At 58.8% G+C, this 16,442-nt stretch overlaps 8 protein-coding genes across 8 annotated transcripts; 5 read left to right on the plus strand and 3 right to left on the minus strand.

Annotated features, from left to right (window-relative positions):
• Positions 1-62: 62 nt before the first annotated feature.
• Positions 63-761, plus strand: SPSK_00893 (uncharacterized protein; the record flags this gene model as incomplete). Its single annotated transcript, XM_016727837.1, has 1 exon — positions 63-761. The coding sequence occupies one exon, from the start codon at positions 63-65 to the stop codon at positions 759-761; it is 699 nt and encodes a 232-aa protein (XP_016584462.1).
• Positions 762-2,459: 1,698 nt separating this feature from the next.
• SPSK_00942 (uncharacterized protein) lies at positions 2,460-2,780 on the minus strand (the record flags this gene model as incomplete). The annotated part of the gene is made up of 1 exon (XM_016727883.1): positions 2,460-2,780. One exon carries the CDS (start codon positions 2,778-2,780, stop codon positions 2,460-2,462), a length of 321 nt encoding a protein of 106 aa, XP_016584463.1.
• Positions 2,781-5,348: 2,568 nt separating this feature from the next.
• Positions 5,349-7,165, plus strand: SPSK_00753 (RING finger domain protein; the record flags this gene model as incomplete). Its single annotated transcript, XM_016727701.1, has 2 exons — positions 5,349-5,353; positions 5,413-7,165. 2 exons carry the CDS (start codon positions 5,349-5,351, stop codon positions 7,163-7,165), a joined length of 1,758 nt encoding a protein of 585 aa, XP_016584464.1.
• Positions 7,166-8,040: 875 nt separating this feature from the next.
• SPSK_00720 (transcriptional adapter 3) lies at positions 8,041-10,245 on the minus strand (the record flags this gene model as incomplete). Its single annotated transcript, XM_016727668.1, has 1 exon — positions 8,041-10,245. The coding sequence occupies one exon, from the start codon at positions 10,243-10,245 to the stop codon at positions 8,041-8,043; it is 2,205 nt and encodes a 734-aa protein (XP_016584465.1).
• Positions 10,246-10,796: 551 nt separating this feature from the next.
• SPSK_10357 (uncharacterized protein) lies at positions 10,797-11,009 on the plus strand (the record flags this gene model as incomplete). The annotated part of the gene is made up of 1 exon (XM_016736810.1): positions 10,797-11,009. The coding sequence occupies one exon, from the start codon at positions 10,797-10,799 to the stop codon at positions 11,007-11,009; it is 213 nt and encodes a 70-aa protein (XP_016584466.1).
• A 503-nt stretch (positions 11,010-11,512) lies between these two features.
• On the plus strand, positions 11,513-11,839 carry SPSK_10354 (uncharacterized protein; the record flags this gene model as incomplete). The annotated part of the gene is made up of 1 exon (XM_016736807.1): positions 11,513-11,839. The coding sequence occupies one exon, from the start codon at positions 11,513-11,515 to the stop codon at positions 11,837-11,839; it is 327 nt and encodes a 108-aa protein (XP_016584467.1).
• A 1,137-nt stretch (positions 11,840-12,976) lies between these two features.
• Positions 12,977-13,279, minus strand: SPSK_00947 (uncharacterized protein; the record flags this gene model as incomplete). The annotated part of the gene is made up of 1 exon (XM_016727888.1): positions 12,977-13,279. One exon carries the CDS (start codon positions 13,277-13,279, stop codon positions 12,977-12,979), a length of 303 nt encoding a protein of 100 aa, XP_016584468.1.
• An 80-nt stretch (positions 13,280-13,359) lies between these two features.
• On the plus strand, positions 13,360-16,122 carry SPSK_10335 (3-amino-3-carboxypropyl transferase; the record flags this gene model as incomplete). Its single annotated transcript, XM_016736794.1, has 1 exon — positions 13,360-16,122. The coding sequence occupies one exon, from the start codon at positions 13,360-13,362 to the stop codon at positions 16,120-16,122; it is 2,763 nt and encodes a 920-aa protein (XP_016584469.1).
• Positions 16,123-16,442: the final 320 nt, after the last annotated feature.

A 16,442-nucleotide genomic window follows, 5' to 3' on the forward strand; every position in this document is an offset into this window, starting at 1 on the left:
CACTCGTCCACTCATCCACTCATCCACTCTTCCACCCCATCCCACTCCTGCCCCCCTTCACAATGATTCCTACACAAGCTCTCAGCGCCCTCGTGCCGGCGGCTCTCCTGCTGTTTGCGCAGTCGGCCGGCGCCGACAGCACCGGCACCACCACGCGCTACTGGGACTGCTGCAAGCCGTCGTGCGCCTGGCCCGGCAAGGGCAGTCTCGCCCAAGGCCCCGTCGCCACCTGCGACAAGAACGACAAGCCGCTCAACGACAACGGCGCCACGGCGTCGGGGTGCGACAACGGTGGCGGCGCCTTTATGTGCTCGTCGCAGGCGCCCTGGGCCGTCAACGACACGGTCGCGTACGGCTACGCGGCGGTGCGCATTTCGGGCAGCACCGAGAGCGCGTGGTGCTGCGCGTGCTACGAGCTGACGTTTACGAGCGGGCCCGTGCAGGGCAAGAAGCTGGTGGTGCAGGCGACGAACACGGGCGGCGACCTGGGCGCGAACCACTTTGACCTGGCTATCCCGGGCGGTGGCGTGGGTGCGTTCAATGCCTGCACGCAGCAGTACGGCGCGCCGCCCAACGGCTGGGGCGACCGGTACGGCGGCATCCACTCGGCGTCGGACTGCGCGAGCTTCCCGCAGGCGCTCAAGGCGGGCTGCCAGTGGCGCTTCGACTGGTTCAAGGGCGCCGACAACCCGAGCGTGACCTTCAAGCCGGTGACGTGCCCGGCCGAGCTGACGGCCAAGTCGGGCTGCAAGCGCAACTAGGCGATGCCGATGCCGATGGCCAGAGTGGCTTGACGTGAGGTTAGCGGATGGGTCAAGGAGGCGAGAAAGGGACGGAAAGGACAAAAACAAAGGGGAAAGAAGCCAAGGAGATGAGACTGGAGACACATTGTGACGCAGGGACAGGCTCATCATTTGTACAAACGCCCCGAGGATCAAAATCCTGAACAAAAAGCATATTTTCGTAAAAAAGAAAACAAACACACAAACCGTTGGCTCGGTAGAGCTCCTTTTGTTTCCCTTGCCACCATCTGCCCTCGCCATCGACGGCCTGTCCGGATCTCGCGATGCTCTGGCCCTGCCGACTCTTTTGGCCATGCATGGCTGTGTGGCCCAGGATTCCCATTTTTTCCATTGTGTGTACCGTTGCACAACATCGGGACTGGCTTGGTCCCTGTTGGCCACGGATGACTGCCTCTCTGTCCATCTCTGTTTGGAATTTTGTATTCCTCATCGCCTGCTGGTTTCTCTGCCCAGCTCTTCCAGATCGTCGTCGCTGGACCTCGCGTTTGGCTCTGCGTTTCACACCGGCCTGCGAGATGTGGTCATTTGTGTTTCGGAGTCGCCCACAGCCATGGTTCAGCCTCAGTCCTGTCGTTATTCATCTCTCTTTTCTCTCGTCTCTCGTCTCTTGTCTCTCGTCTTTTGCCGTTCGTTTTTCTTGCCCTCCTTTTTCCATCTCCTGGACGAATTGCCGAAGGGAACGAGGTCGAGCAACGACGATCGCGACGAGCCCTGCAGACAACTATCTCGTAGACAATGCGCAGCCGGATCAACGCCCAAACGGGAAAACGATGTGATCGACCGAGACCGCCCTTGGAGCGGAACGAAATGCAGACAAAGCTGACCTGAATTACGCCTTGTGGCGCGCCGTTAGAAGGAACGCCGCCCACTAGTCCAGGTCCAGACCTTTGGGAACGCAGCGGACCTGCCATACGGTTGTAACTGCCCCTAATGGTAGCAGGGAGCGCGCGGCGAAGGGGGCCCAAGTCGGCAGGAGCGTTTGTACGTCGTACATCGTATGACATATGGTTCGTCGTTTTGGTCTTTTTTTCTTTTCTTTATTTAATTTTTAAACATTGCTGGCAAGGGCGACAGACAGTCTACAGTCGCAAATACGGAAATACAACAGTATCTTACCCCTTACCAACGGCTGCACCTTCCCCGCCGGCCAGCCGACACGAAGACACCTACTCAGTAGAAAGCCCAAAAAGAAAGCAGTGACTTGGGTTCTTGCCTACCTCAGCAAGGCCCCAATTTCCCTCGCACTTTAGTGGAGACTCTGATGCGCAGCGCTAGCGGCTGTAGTGGAAAAAGGATGCTGTGGCGTGTCTACTTCCTTTTTCTACTCTACTCCGTACGGTGCGGCTCTCCAAGATTTGATGCCTTTTGGCGCCTTCCCTCCCCGTGCCCAGTCGTGCCCAGGCGTGCCCAGTCGTGCCCAGTCCAGAGTGCGTGCCTGTTCCGCACGCCCCGGTCTGGAAGAAGAAAGCTTGGAGGGCTTGGAAAGCTTGTTCCTTCCCATCTGCAGAATGCGTCTCGCGTGGCTGTTGCACCTGTCATGGTGGCGTTGGTCGCGCCTTCTCAAAGTATCTCTTGTGGCATGCATCGATCGCGACTGCCATAACGTTACAGGATGTAGAATCCGAGTGCCAATTTTATTCTACTTGCGCAAGTAACTCAACTGTGAATGGCTGCCGCCAATTGCTCTTCTGTCCACCTCTCCATTGGACTGTCGTCTCGAGACAGATACCGTTTGTGTACACTTTCAACCCCCTCTCCAGTGTGATTCTGGACTGGACGTGTCTGTCGCACCTTCTTACACTTTCCTCTTTTTTGGCGATCGCTCCTGCCTGGTGCGTCAGCTGTTGTGTCGACCGTGCCGAGCGTGCCTTCTCTCTGTTCCTCATTTCCCTTCTTTCCTCTTTTTTGTCGTCCCGCTTCAATGAAGCCAGAAATTGTCGCTCGGCCCTTTCCAACCCAGTAGACGGGGAAGGGCATATCAATGTCTCTTTCCCTTTGAGTGGCATCCCGTCCCTGCCTCAACCCTAACCCGCGCTGAGGCGGGACGCTCCTTCTCGTTTTGCGTTCATTCTTGCCTTCTCGTGACCTTCAGGTCCTTTGTCGACGCTGCCCACAACTAGCTCTGTAAAAAGTGGCAGTCAGAAACCATCGTTGCGCATGCGTCTGTACAGCCTCCTTCTCGATTCGTATTCGCCCAATTCCAATATCTCCTCATCTTTCCTCATTTCATCTGTTAGCTACCCCCCTTCGCTCTTTCCCCCCATTTCGTTTGCGCTCTGTGAATTTTGCAACTTTCATTTTGGCCTGAATTTCCACTTCTCATTTCTGTCGTCTTTCCCCCTTTTCCCTCAACATCACATCTTCGGCTTTCGTCACGCTGCCCAATTTTGGTTCCATTTGCAGCAGCTACCCGGAAAAGGGCTGTTGTTGATGGGTCAGGGTCTTGGCAGCCCGAAACACTTCCCATACGCAAAGTCCTTTTGATTGACCCGTCTGTCTTAATTCCTCATTCTTTGTCTTTGGCCTCCTCTGCAGGCCCTGCGTTAATCCCTTTACCCACCCTGGGCTCTCCACGACGCACCCATTCGTCCTAGTTCGTCCCTGTCCACTGCACTGAGTAGGTTCGCCGCAGTTCGTCCACATCCGCGCTGATTCCGCCACCAAACTCTCTCTGCCATTTACTCTGTGGAGTATTCTCCACGAAAGCCAGCCCCTCCGGCCCTGGCTGCCACACGTCGAGGCCCCCCCGATTCCTTCTTGTCCTTTCTTAATAGGAAGAGACCTCGCTCTTTTTTATCCTTCCGCCGTCTGCCGCCGAGAGAAAAAGCCAAGAAAACCAGCGTCACAATTTGCAACCAGGGCCTTGACTTGTAGTTGACCCTGGACTTTTCCTCGCATCCTCTCTCTTCCCTTTCCTTCTCAAAGGTTTGGGCTTCTCCAAACCATCTCATCATGATTGACCATGAGCTTGTGTAAGTCTCATTCCTTTTCCAATTCCACTGGTTTTCCTGTCGTGGCAGGCTCGGTTTGGCCTCGTGCAGTCATTTGTTCTCCCGATGGCAATCGTCTTGGCGCCGAGCAACGGGGCTTCTCTTGGCTTGTCGCCTTGTCTCGCGCGACGACCCGTCTCTCTTGTCCCTGGGTTGTGTGTCTTTGTGTCTCGCCATTCATCTCAGGATCTGGGATTCCCGCTTTATCGATACCTCTCCCTTTTTTTTTTTTTGCGATCGCATCCGGTTTGCGATGCGGTGACGATCAAGTTTGCCGCCCCATCCTGGCTCCTCGCACAGCGCCCGCCAAACGACTCGGCTGCAACGCGTCTCTCACCCATTCGCAACAGCAGAGCAGCAACACAATCACAAACGATGACAGGCACGAGACATACGGCGCACACGACAATGACGACGAACGCAGGGATGAAATGGGCCTGCACTTTCACCCCCCGCAGACGTTACTGCCAAGAGGTCGCCAAGACTGCCACAAAGCAGAGACAGGAGCGCGTTTCCGAGAAGCAGAATTGCAGAATTTTACTGACGTTTGACAGCTCTTGATGGAGTCCAAAATGTTGTGTACGTATTGGCCTTCTTTTCATTTTCACATCGTTCTGCTTCCGTCCTCCCTGCACCATGCTGGGACCTCGGTCCAGCCGTCATTCCATACCCCGACATGTCTGGTTGTCCGTTCTTTTTGACGCACACCCTGTGTCCCTATCCCTTACCCCTTCCGTCAATGTCGAGGGTGCATCGTCTCGCCGCTCCATCTCGGCCAACCCGGAAAGCGCGCAAGTGTGTCGCGTTGCAAGTGCCCCCCTGCTGGACTGCGCATCCGGAGGTCCGGCATGGATCCCATTTTCCTTGCTGCTACGGTTCGTGGGTCAGCGCTTCTTTTCCACACGATTCCGAGGCGGCCAAGGCTGATTGCGCGGCCTCTCACGTGCAAGTGCAGCCCACAGGAGCAAGCCCCAATGAGGCACAGGGGAGATGGAGTCGCCCTTTTTTTTCGGACAAGAGTTGGGGCGCATATCGAAATTTTGCTGCTGTCTGGCTGATCGAATTGGCTTGGAATCAACTGCAACTTTGTTGTTTTTGTTTTTTGTCCTCTTTTTCAGTAATGCAATTTTTGCGAGCTTTCCGGATTGTGTCGCGGGTTTTGCCACAGCTCCCCTTTTCCTACCACTGCACACTTTCAGCACTCCACCGCGCGCCAATCCTCACCCGAATTCGCATTCCCCCGCATGACAGGCAGTGCCAAGCCAGCCAAGCTTTCCTTGGCTGAACCACAACGGTGGAACCAACCAACCACGCCGTGGATCGCCCTGGCCTTGAAAGCTTCAATGGCGAATAGGACATTAGTGGTGGTACAAAGACTCGCTTTCAGATCTGTGACAGCTTTGTATTTACCGTTTGATAAATACTTGCTATATTGTTTGTGCACAGCCTCGTCATGTTTCCCTCCAGCTATCTCTTGTATCTTGTTGCTTGGCGTCTCCCTTATTCTTGTTCCATCACAATATCATGGTCCAGACCACCCACACATGTTGCCATCATGCCGTCATGCTGCTGCAGTGGACACTCCATTTCTCTTCAACAATCTGCTAACATTCTCCAAGGCTCCTTTTCAGTGACCCAATCTACGAGGGGCAGACAACAGTCCCAAGTAGAATCCTTCGAAATCTAACGGCTGTGAGCGGCGACATTGCATATTCAGACCATGTCACCGACAACCTGACCGTCCTTCTCTCCAAGTTCACAGAGACGCAGAACGGTATATTACAAGGTCTCCTTTACGTTCCTGACCTTGACCCTGATGACCCCTGCTACGTCTCGGAGAGCGATTATGTCCCCGACTCCGTTGTCCGCCAAAGCAACCTTCCTTCCACCAACTTCAATCTCATCGCTCTCGCACCCTGGTACAGCGTCAACTGCACCCAGTCCTATCTTGCATCTGCACGCTACGACCCCCTGCGTGCCTTTCTCTTTTACCTACCCACCAATGATACGTCAAAACCGCCTGACGAGGACTCGGACGTCTGGGATCTGCAAGACGATGGAGAATGGAGGCTCGAGAACCACTACCCAATCTTTGCAGTCTCTGGCGCCCTTGGCCAGGAGATGATGTACCAACTAAGCCTTTACTCAGGCAATCTCACGGATATTCCCTTTGGTGAAAATATTAGCGAGATCTACAACCCTGACCCCGACGACTATGTCCGCATATGGACCGAGCTCACCGTCAGCACACCGACCGGCCTGCCCAATGTCTGGGTCTTCATCCTGGCTGTCATCGGCGTGCTGCTCGCCGTCATCACCGTCATCTCTCTCTTCATGCACTTTTTGTGGCGGCGAAGACGTGCATCGCTTCAACGGCGCGTGGTAGTGGGCGAGATCAACCTCGAGGCGATGGGCATCAAGCGCCTGACGGTCCCACCGAGCCACATACAGAAATTCCCGCTCTTCACATACAACTACGATCCACCGCCACCGCAGAGCCCGCCTGTCTCGCCTACCACCGAAGCCGTAAGCACCGTTTCGCCACGGTCATCCACACCCCCTTCTGCCTCCCTGGCATCACGACGACTTTCCCGACGATCCCAAAGTAGGCCACACCAGAGCCTCGACGCTGCTTTGGATAGCGAGGCTATCACTAGCTCCAACTCCACTTCGGACGCTCGAAGTCAGTCGGCGTCTGACTACAGCGCACCCGCCGTGCCGACGGCGACGGCCGTACCAGCGTCTCCGGTGGCTGAAACGATTTCCGAAGCCCCAATTGTTGGCGACTTGGAGTACCAGCCGAAGTGCCAGATTTGCCTGGAGCCGCACCAGAATCGCGTGACCATTATTCGCGAATTGTCCTGTGGCCACATCTTCCATCCCGAGTGCATCGACGAGTTTTTGGCCCATGTCAGCTCGCTGTGCCCGCTGTGCAAGGCGAGCATGCTGCCGCGCGGGTACAGCCCACGCATCACCAATGCCATGGTACGCCGTGAGCGGGCCATTCGTCGACTGCGCGAGCGGGTCGTCGTGGATTATGTGAACAGTCCTGGAGATCGCAGCCGTATCCACAGCTGGAGCTCGTCGATCATGAAACACCTGCACATCACGACGGACCGGCTGTCGGTGTCGCCCAGTCTTGGCACGCTCACGGCCGACCGCGAGTCAGGCATCGAGCTCAAGAACCAGTCGATTCTGCGCACGCATTCGATCCATCAGTTGCCGGCGATGAATACGTCGGAGGCTACACGGCGGCGGATGGCACGATTGGCTGGGATCCAGTTGCGCGACCTGGAGCCCCAAAAGGACGAGACGTGTAAGCCTTGTGTGCACCGTTACCAGAGTATGCATATCGTCAATGACAGATACTAACGCGCCGAATAGGGAAAGGAAGAATCAAGGCTGCGTGGACGAAAGTTTTTTAACTTCACCATCAGCCGGTAATTATCACGGCATACGGCGGACGACATACGATCGAGCGAACATAACGGGAAATGAAAAAGCATAGCGCGCATTATGACTAGAGGCGCAAAAAGCAAACAAAAACGGCATCATCCTCCGCCTCCTTATTACATCATCACTTTGTCCAGTATCATACCCATTTGCATTTTTATGTACGGGAGGGAATTGTCATTCTCTCCCAGGCACGGCCTAGATCATGAAGGCGTTTTTTACGGCGGGTTACGTCTGTTTGGTCTTTTCCGGATATTTCGTTTTTCATATCGTTTGAAGTCTTGGAACGGCATTTCCAGGCGATACCTAGGATGCCATCTGTCCAGAGCAATCTATGGCCACCAGTATGGTGGCTTGGCTTCCAAGTAGACCGAAAAACGCAGGAAAGAAGGGCGTATATCCCGCACCCATATATCTTGACATCTTCAGGAAGCCCTCTTGTTTCCTTTTCTTTTCACTTGTATATATATTTGCCGTACGACTCTTGTATATACTCTGTTTATATTGTGGCTGTGCATGAATACTCGCTCCGTTTTGGAGCTTGGCAGAGAAAATGAGACACGAAAAGATGCATTTGAAGAAATGGATAGTAGGATTCATGACCGCATTCCCACTGTCTGGGGATGGAATGGTAGTCGTTGTACGCCGAAAAACGCCCCTTGCTAGTGATATGAAAGACAAGTACGGTAACCGTCCCCTCCAATGATTTTGTATCGTACCGGTGAAAACCCGAGACCAGCCCATAAAATCAATACTAGAACAGCAAAAACAAAAAAAACCTATGGTCAGCCCTTTCACTCTTCGTCGACCTCCTCGTCCCAAGCCGCCTTTTCTCTCTTGAGCAGGCCGGCCATCTCGCTGGGCTGGAAGATGCTGCTGTTGGGATCCTTGGACCGCGGCACGCGCTGCAGCCGCTCGTCGTCAAAAACGGTGCCAATGTTCTCCATCCACCGCTTGCGGCGCTCCATGAGCGTCCGGGTCATGTCGCCAATGCCAGGCCGGGCCATGCCGGCCGCACCGGCGCCGGCGGCGCCGGCGGCGCCTGCACCGGCGGCGGCACCGCCACCCGGCCGCTTGCCCTTCTTGGACTTGCCCATGGTGCGCGTGCGCTTCAGGTAGGCGCCCTGGACCTGGCCGTCGAGGTCTTCCAGGATGGTCTGGTACTCCTGGTAGGCCATGCGCTCCTTGACGAGGTCGGCCAAGCGGGCCTTGCGGGCGCCGTTGATGAGCATCTGCTCGCGCAGACCAGCCTGCAGGCGGCGCAGGCGGGCGGCGATTTCGTCGTCAAAGTGGCCGTTGTAGTCGGCAGCGAGGGACGGGTCGACGTCGCCACCCGTGGTGGTGGTGGTGGTGGCGGCGGCAGCACCATTGGTGTTGCTCCCGCTGGCCGCACCGGCGGCGCTGCCGTTCGCGCCGTTGCTGGCCGACGTGCCATTGGCGGTTGCGCCGGCCGCGCCCACGGCGCCATTGGCACTGCTCCCGTGCGCGACGCCGTTGGCGGCGACGGCGGACGCCGACGACGACGGGTCGGGGAAGGGCAGGAAGCCAATGTGGCGCAGCTCCTGCTTGATGCGCTCGTCGACCTGGCTGTACTCGAGCTTGGGGTGGGTCGTCTTCTTCCAGGACTCGGACGACGATTCGGGCATAAAGGTGGCCGGCGGCCACGAGCGGTCGCCGTCGGCGCCGCCGCCCGGTCCGTCGTTGAGGTCGCCATTCATGCTGACGTCGCCGTTCATGGACGTGTCGCCGCCGGCGCCGGCGCCGCCGGCGTCGGGCGCGCGGTGCTCGGGCCGCATGGCCTGCATCAGGCGCGCCAGCAGGGGGCCGACGGACAGCTTGTCGGTCTCCCCGATGTCGTCGGTCATGGTCTCGATGGAGCCGCGCGGCTGGTTGGGCGGCAGTTGCTTGTCGTGTGTGCTGGCGGAGGCGGGCGGCGTCGAGTCAATGGCCATGGCGCCGTCCTCCTCGGCCCAGATCTCGGTGTAGTGGCGCTTGCCCCGCTTGGGCATGCTAAAGGGCGACAGGCGGTTGCCGCGCTCGCGCAGAAAGGCCAGGTCCTCTTCGGTAAAGGGGCGGAAGTAGGGCTCGATGTAGGTGGAGAAGGTGGAAAAGTTGATTTGGTTCGACGGCTTGGCGCTACTAAAGTCCTTGTCGGGGGGGTTGCCCGCAATCAGGTCGGCGAGGTCCGACGGCGGATACGAGGCGACCGAGTAAATCTCCTTGATCTCGTCCACGGACATGCCGGGGGTGACGGGGCGAATCTCGTAGACGGTCGGGTCGGGGAACGTCGAGGGATCCTCGCCAAACGTCTGGTTCTGGGGCACGGGTCGCGGCGGCGGCGCACCCTCGTCGTCGGACGATTCGGACTCGGACGCCGACGCGTTCGCGTTGGCCTTGTCCTTGTCGTCGCCCGGCGCCGACTTGCCGTCTTTGTCTTTGGAGGCCTTGTCCTTGTCGTCGACGTCCATGGTGCCCGGCGTGCCGTGGGATGCGGATGCGGATGCGGATGCGGCGTCTTGCGACTGGCTGTCGCCCGAGGGCGCCTTGCGCTTCTTCTTGTTGGCGCGCCGCTGGTGGTCCTCGTCGGTGGCCTCGCGCTGGATGCGCTCCTCCTCGCGGCTGCGGTCGGCAGCCACCTGGTCCATGCGCGCGCGGCGGCTCTGCGACAGCAGCCGCATGCCCCGGTCGTAGCTGCTGCCGCGATCGTCGGCAATGCCCTGCAGCCGCTTCAGGCGTGAGATGATGCCGTCCAGCGACCTGGAGTCGGGCAGCGTCGAGCCCGTGCCCGAGCCGGCGTCGACAAGGTCATCGTATGTGAGGTTGTCAAAGACTTCGAACTTGAGGTCGAGGTACTGCAGGTCGATTGTGGTGATCTCGGGCAAGCTCGCCGTGGCAGCGACTGGTGGCGGGGCGGCGACGCTCGACGGGGTGGTATTGCGCGACCGCTGGCGCGACAGGTTGCTGCCACCCTTTTTGCCGGTGCCCTGGCCGGGCGGCATTGTGCGCGTGTGGGGAGGGAGAGGTTGAGGATCGCGGTGAGTGGTAGGTGAGGGTTGTCACAGGTCGATGACGAAATGTCGAAATATCGAAATATCGAAATATCGAAATGACGAAGCCGATGGACGGCGACGAGGCGGGGCGCGCAAGGGCGCGTGTACGCAGGGGCGAGGCGGTTAATTGTTGCGCATGAGAGCAAACGTCGTCGAGAAGAGGGCAGCGTCGCCGATATTTCGATGGACAATGGGTGGTACGCCGCGTGGTTGATGAGACTCCCCGAAATGGCGAAACGTCGATGCACCGCGCCGCGTGGAGCTGAGCGCAGTATGCGGGAGGTCCCACGGCGGACAGCTGGGGCTGCGCCGGGCGGAAGAATAAAGGGCCGAGGTTCGGTTACAGTGGGCTATTGTGATTATGTAAGGATTGCGATCAAGTGGGTCCCTGCTGGGTCCCAGAATGGCTGCGCAGCCTTGTTGGAGGGGTCTTGAGCCTTGAGCTCTGAGCTTCTATTATGGTGTCTTGCAGAAGCTCCTATTCTACGCACTTGATGACAATGGCCACCAGACATTCGGGTATCGTCAACTGCCGACCAGATCACGCACTGCGCTCTGCTGCAGATGGGCGTGTTTCTCAGCAGACTCGACGCGGCAAAGCACCTGCATGTCTCTGTTCGTTTCTTTCTCTTCCTGTCTCGCCCACCCCTGTCGGACGTCGTACTTCGGCCGCAAAGACTGGAAGACAGGAGACAGGGAGACAGGGCTTGTAGTGTTAGGAGCCAGACGCTGGAACCGGGGATCGGCCAATTGATTGCATCTGCACTGAAGATGTCTTGGGCTGCCTTGGCCGAGGCAGCTTGCGCTTCGGGCGTTACCAGCAGGAGGAAATTAAGCTGACGTACAGAATACAGCAAGAAACGAGACAAGAAGTCAGTCTTACGAACAGAGAAAATAGGGAATCAACACACTATAGGGAATCAACACACTACCGCCGGATAATTGGGCTGTAGACGCAGTGAGGAGGGCATCCAAGACTGCAACAAACCCTCCACCCCAGACAGTGAGTGCACGCAGCTCCGATTCGGAACGACAAGCCGGCGCATGAGACACAAGACGAGAACGGCAACAGGACAATCCAAGAGACCAAGAGAATACTCCGTAGAGCGACAAAGGAAACGCACGTTAAGGCGGCCCAGATCGGCAATTGGGTTGGGCACGCGCGGGAGAACAAGGAAGCAGGCCGCGAGGATCTTGAGACGAGCAAGAGAACAAGATGAACGAAACAGACAAGACGTACGATTTACAAGACCAGGGCGAGAGGAAGATCCCACGTTTTGTCGTCGTGGTCGTGCAGCTCGCAAGACACAAACAGGCTATTCTGCATGTGCGCGAAACAAGGGCCGCGATTGGCACCTCGCCAGAGGGTCCCACTTGTTCACGGCTTGGGCGATTCCCAACAACAGGCGGCACTAAAGAAGCCAGTAGTTGTAGACCCTGGAAGGTTTGCCCTACGAGAGCAGTACGACGGACCTTGTTCGAGATTCGAGCTTGGGTGGAGGCCACGATGCGCGTGACAGTGACAAAGATTTTGGGAGTCTGAAAGTCCCAGGCGACGAAAAGACTTGGATACAGACAGTACAGACAGCTAATGCCATGCAGGACAGCATCTTCTTTGGTCGAACAGAAACCAGGAACTCTCCAACACGGCTGAGCCTTGCACGCCTGGACGGCTTGACACTGGCAAGTGTCCAAAGTATCCAGCTAATTTAGCGGCGACAATCGCGCTCTTTGCTGTCGTCTCTTGTCCCCCGTGTCTCGTTTCCTGTTTTCTCGACTCTCAGACAAGCTCCAAGACACACCTTGCACCACCCCAACGGCTCAAAGTCTCGTTGCTAGGCCCGTAATCATCAACGTGGGGAGTGTCAAGAGTGGACGGCCCAAAGGGGAAAGCGTCGAAAAGTGTGGAGAGTCTCGAGTCTGGCGAGTTTGGCGAGTGCAAAGTGATGCGCGGCACCCTGCCCAGCTCGCCAAATGGATCGAGCACGCGGTGCCTTCATTGGCCAATGCACCACGCCGCAACTGGGCTGCGAGCTAAAGGGCCGCATATCACTCGGCATCTCTGTTCTCTGTGATAGGATGATACGATGCTGCGGAATGGAGAATTGTCTGGCAGGCTCAAATGAAGAAACGACCCAACAAAACGGGCACCACATACAGACATGTGAGTGCACCATTCTGCGCGAGGCCAGGTTGGCTAGGTCGTTGCCAGCGACCAGCCAACAGCCAACAGCCCTTCTCCTGCGTGTCGTCAACATCCCTGCGGATGGCCGAGAAAGGACATGCGGACAGGCAAGGCACTGTATATTGCCGCCTAGAGAGCTGTAAGCGTTGTATCGGAGGGTCCATCTGGCGCCTGCTGTCTGTTCCCGGCCGAGATCGTCAACCCCTCGCCGTGCCTTGCTCCTTGTGTCCTCCCCCCTACTGAGTAGCTGTTCCCCTCGATGCCCCTCTTGTCCTCGGCGTCCTTTGGTATCCCAACATACCCCTCGACCCTGATTCTTGGTTGCCCCTAGCTCGTCTCAGCCGGTCGCGTGGGCTGAGGACGTGCCTCCTGTCGTCTGTCGTCTGTCCTTGTTCTGTCGAGTAAGTACTCGCGTGTTCTTGTGCGTTGGCGCTGTGCCCCTGTGTCCAAGACACAATGCACACACGCCCACGTCGCCCATATCCTCCGGCAGGGTCAAGCGACCACCGGCCCAATCGTCCGCGTGCTCTCGAGACAAAGCGGTCCGGGTATATACTGAGACCAGGTCCCTCCTTCCCTTTGTACGTTCGTTTTATTTGTCCTTCTCTCCTTCCTCCTTTCTCCTCCCGTCTCTCGCTCTTTCCTGTTCTGCTTTGTTTGTTCCTTCCTCTTGTCCCATTGTCTGGTCTCACCTGCAACTTCCATTTTCGGACATTTGGTCTCCTCCCTCTGTCCTCCTTCCTCTTTCCTCGTCAACGTCAACCCCTGACCTGCATCTTGTCTCACTCGATCGTGCATGACGGTATAAAGAAACCGCCGTCGCCCCAACGCACACAACCAACCCACTCTCTCCCGCGCGCCAGCAATGAGAGAGTACCATGGCTTCTCTTGGTGGTAACATAACGCCCCCGGATGTGGACAGCAAACTCATCTTTGCCGGGCTGGCAGTCCTCCTATCGGCTGCCATTGGCATCACCAAATACTCATCGTCGTCGTCGTCGTCTGCTCCAGCGGCAGCCTCGACCAAGACCGACGACAGCCAGCCGAGCCTCGTGCGCTCGGTCCTGCTCTTCTGCTACTCGTGCTTCATCAAGCCGCACCGCAGCTCGGCCAAGGGCTCCCAGCAGGATGCCCTTGAGAGCTTCTACGAGACGCAGGCGGGCGTCTACGACGTGACCCGCAAGACCCTGCTCAAGGGCCGCGAGGACATGCTGGCCCTCGTGGCCGCCCAGCTGGCCCACCGCTGGGCCGTCGAGGACGCTGCCGCCAAGAAGATCGGCGGCAGCAACAACAGCGCCGATGCGCGCCCCAAGCGCATCTGGGTGGACGTCGGCGGCGGCACCGGCTGGAACATTGAGGCCATGGCCGCCCACGTCGATGTGCCCAACTTCTTCTCGAGCGTGTACCTGGTCGACTTCTCGCCGTCGCTGTGTGCCGTTGCGCGGAAGCGCTTCGCGCGCCTCGGCTGGACCAACGTGCACGTCATCTGCGAGGACGCCCGCAAGTTCCGTCTCGAAGACTACGAAAGTGGCCTTCCGAGCCGTCGCAGCAGCGTCGTCGCCGCCGCCGCCTCGCCCGCCTTCCCCGGCCAAGGCTACTTCTCGTTTGACCGCCCGGACCACGGCGGCGCCGACCTGATCACCATGTCCTACAGCCTGTCCATGATCCCCGACTACTACTCCGTCGTCGACTCGCTGTCCTCGCTGCTGGCGCCCAACGGCATTCTGGGCGCCATTGACTTTTACGTCCAGAGCAAGGCCGACTTCAGCTTCCGCAACTACACGGGCGGCCTCGTCAACCGCCACACCAGCTTCCTGGGCCGCACCTTCTGGCGCTCCTGGTTCGAGCTCGACCGCGTCAGCCTCGACGCCAGCCGCCGCGACTACCTCGAGTACCGCTTCGGCACCGTCCTCAGCGTCAACTCGCGCAACTACTCGCTCGGCTCCATCCCCTACTACATCTGGCTCGGCTGCCACAAGAAGCCCTTCCACGTCACCAGCCTGCCCCACGAGGTCGTCGAGCGCATCGACGCCATGGTCACCGAGTCCCCCTATCTGCACGGCAACACCATGGCCCTGGCCAGCAGCGGCGGCCGCAGCGGCGCCTACGGCACCGGCTCGGCCGGCGGCCGCCCCATCCCGCCCCCCAGCCCGGCCACCACGCTGTCGCGCGCTGTCCAGCGCACCGCGCCCGAGATCCGCTCCAAGGCCTTCCAGACCGCCATTGCCAACCTGTCGGCCAACCTGCCTCTGCCTGCCTTCTTCTACCAGAACCACCACTGGCGCATCTACTACGACGACCAGCTCCCCAAGCACACCCAGTTCCGCGACGAGTACATCTACGCGTTTACGTGGGAGGACACCCGCGTCGACGAGCGCCTGCTCAAGCTCAACGAGAAGGACGTCGTGCTCGCCATCACCAGTGCCGGCGACAACATTCTGTCCTACGCGCTGCAGAGCCCCGCCCGCATCCACGCCGTCGACCTCAACCCTGCCCAGAACCACCTGCTCGAGCTCAAGGTCGCCGCCTACACCGCCCAGATCCCCTACGAGGACTTTTGGCTGCTGTTTGGCGCCGGCAAGCACCCCGGCTTCCGCGAGCTGCTCATCACCAAGCTGTCCCCGCACCTGTCCAGCCGCGGCTTCCAGTACTGGCTGCGCAACGAGCGCGTCTTCACCAAGGCCGGCGGCCGCGGCCTCTACGACACGGGCGGCTCCAAGAACGCCATCCGCCTGTTCCGCTACCTCAGCTACGCCTTTGGCCTGCGCCGCGCCGTCGCCGCCATGCTCGCCGCCAAGACGCTCAACGAGCAGCGCGAGATCTGGCGCGCCAAGATCCGCCCGGCCCTGCTGTCGCGCACGCTGTCGCACCTCGTCGTCAGCCAGGAGTCCTTCTTGTGGGCCGCCCTGGGCGTGCCCAAGAACCAGCTGGCCATGATCGAGGCCGACCACGCCAGCGACCAGGCCGCCAGCAACAAGACGAGCAGCCGGTCCAGCGCCGTCTGGGAGTACATGGTCAACACGCTCGACCCCATGGTCGAGACCGTGCACATGGCCGCCGACAACCCCTACTACTACGTCTGCATGGACGGCCAGTACGCCCGCCGCTGCCACCCCGACTACCTGGCCCCGCAGGCCCACGCCCGCCTGTCGCGCCCGGGCGCCTTTGACGGCCTGCGCATCCACACCGACGAGATCGAGGAGGTCATTGCGCGCCTCACGCCCGGGTCCCTGACCGTCGCCGTCGTCATGGACAGCATGGACTGGTTCGACCCGGAGGACAACGCCCTGCAAAAGACCAACTGCCCCAGCAGCGAGACCGGCGGCGCCGCCGCCGCCAGCCAGATTGCCAAGCTCAACCGCGCCCTCGCCCTCGGCGGCCGCGTCCTGCTGCGCTCCAGCGCCCGCACGCCCTGGTACATTGCCGTGTTTGAGCGCCTGGGCTTTTCCGCCAAGCAGCACGGCAACCGCACGCCCGGCGTCTGCATTGACCGCGTCAACATGTACGCGTCGTGCTGGATCTGCACCAAGGTGGCCCACCTGCCGCCCCCGACGCCCGGCCTGGACGGCGACGGTCTGAGCCGCCGCGGCAGCAGCGAAGCGGGCGGCGCGGCCGGCGAGATTGACAAGCTGGTGATTTAGGTCTCGTTGGGCGGAGTCGTGGCGGCGGCGGTGGCCGTGTTGGGTGTAGCGGTGTTGGGGCACACGGGAGTCCGTTGTGTGTGTCCTCGTAAAACGAAAACGGCCCGTTTGGTGGTACGCGCCTCTACTTTTCATCATGCCTTTTCCCCCTTTCACCTTCGTTTTTCAATCTTGTGCTTCGTGGTTTCGCCTTTGTGTTGTTTCGTTCGTCTATCCAAACAAGTACTCTCAAATTGACACATACACTTTTTCTCGTATATTGCATATATACCTCTCATCTTCTAATGAAAGCAGAAACGGCGCTTGTTTGTTGCTGAGAA

This window comes from Sporothrix schenckii (genome assembly GCF_000961545.1).
Source record: "Sporothrix schenckii 1099-18 chromosome Unknown Cont48, whole genome shotgun sequence".
Lineage (NCBI taxonomy): Eukaryota > Fungi > Ascomycota > Sordariomycetes > Ophiostomatales > Ophiostomataceae > Sporothrix > Sporothrix schenckii.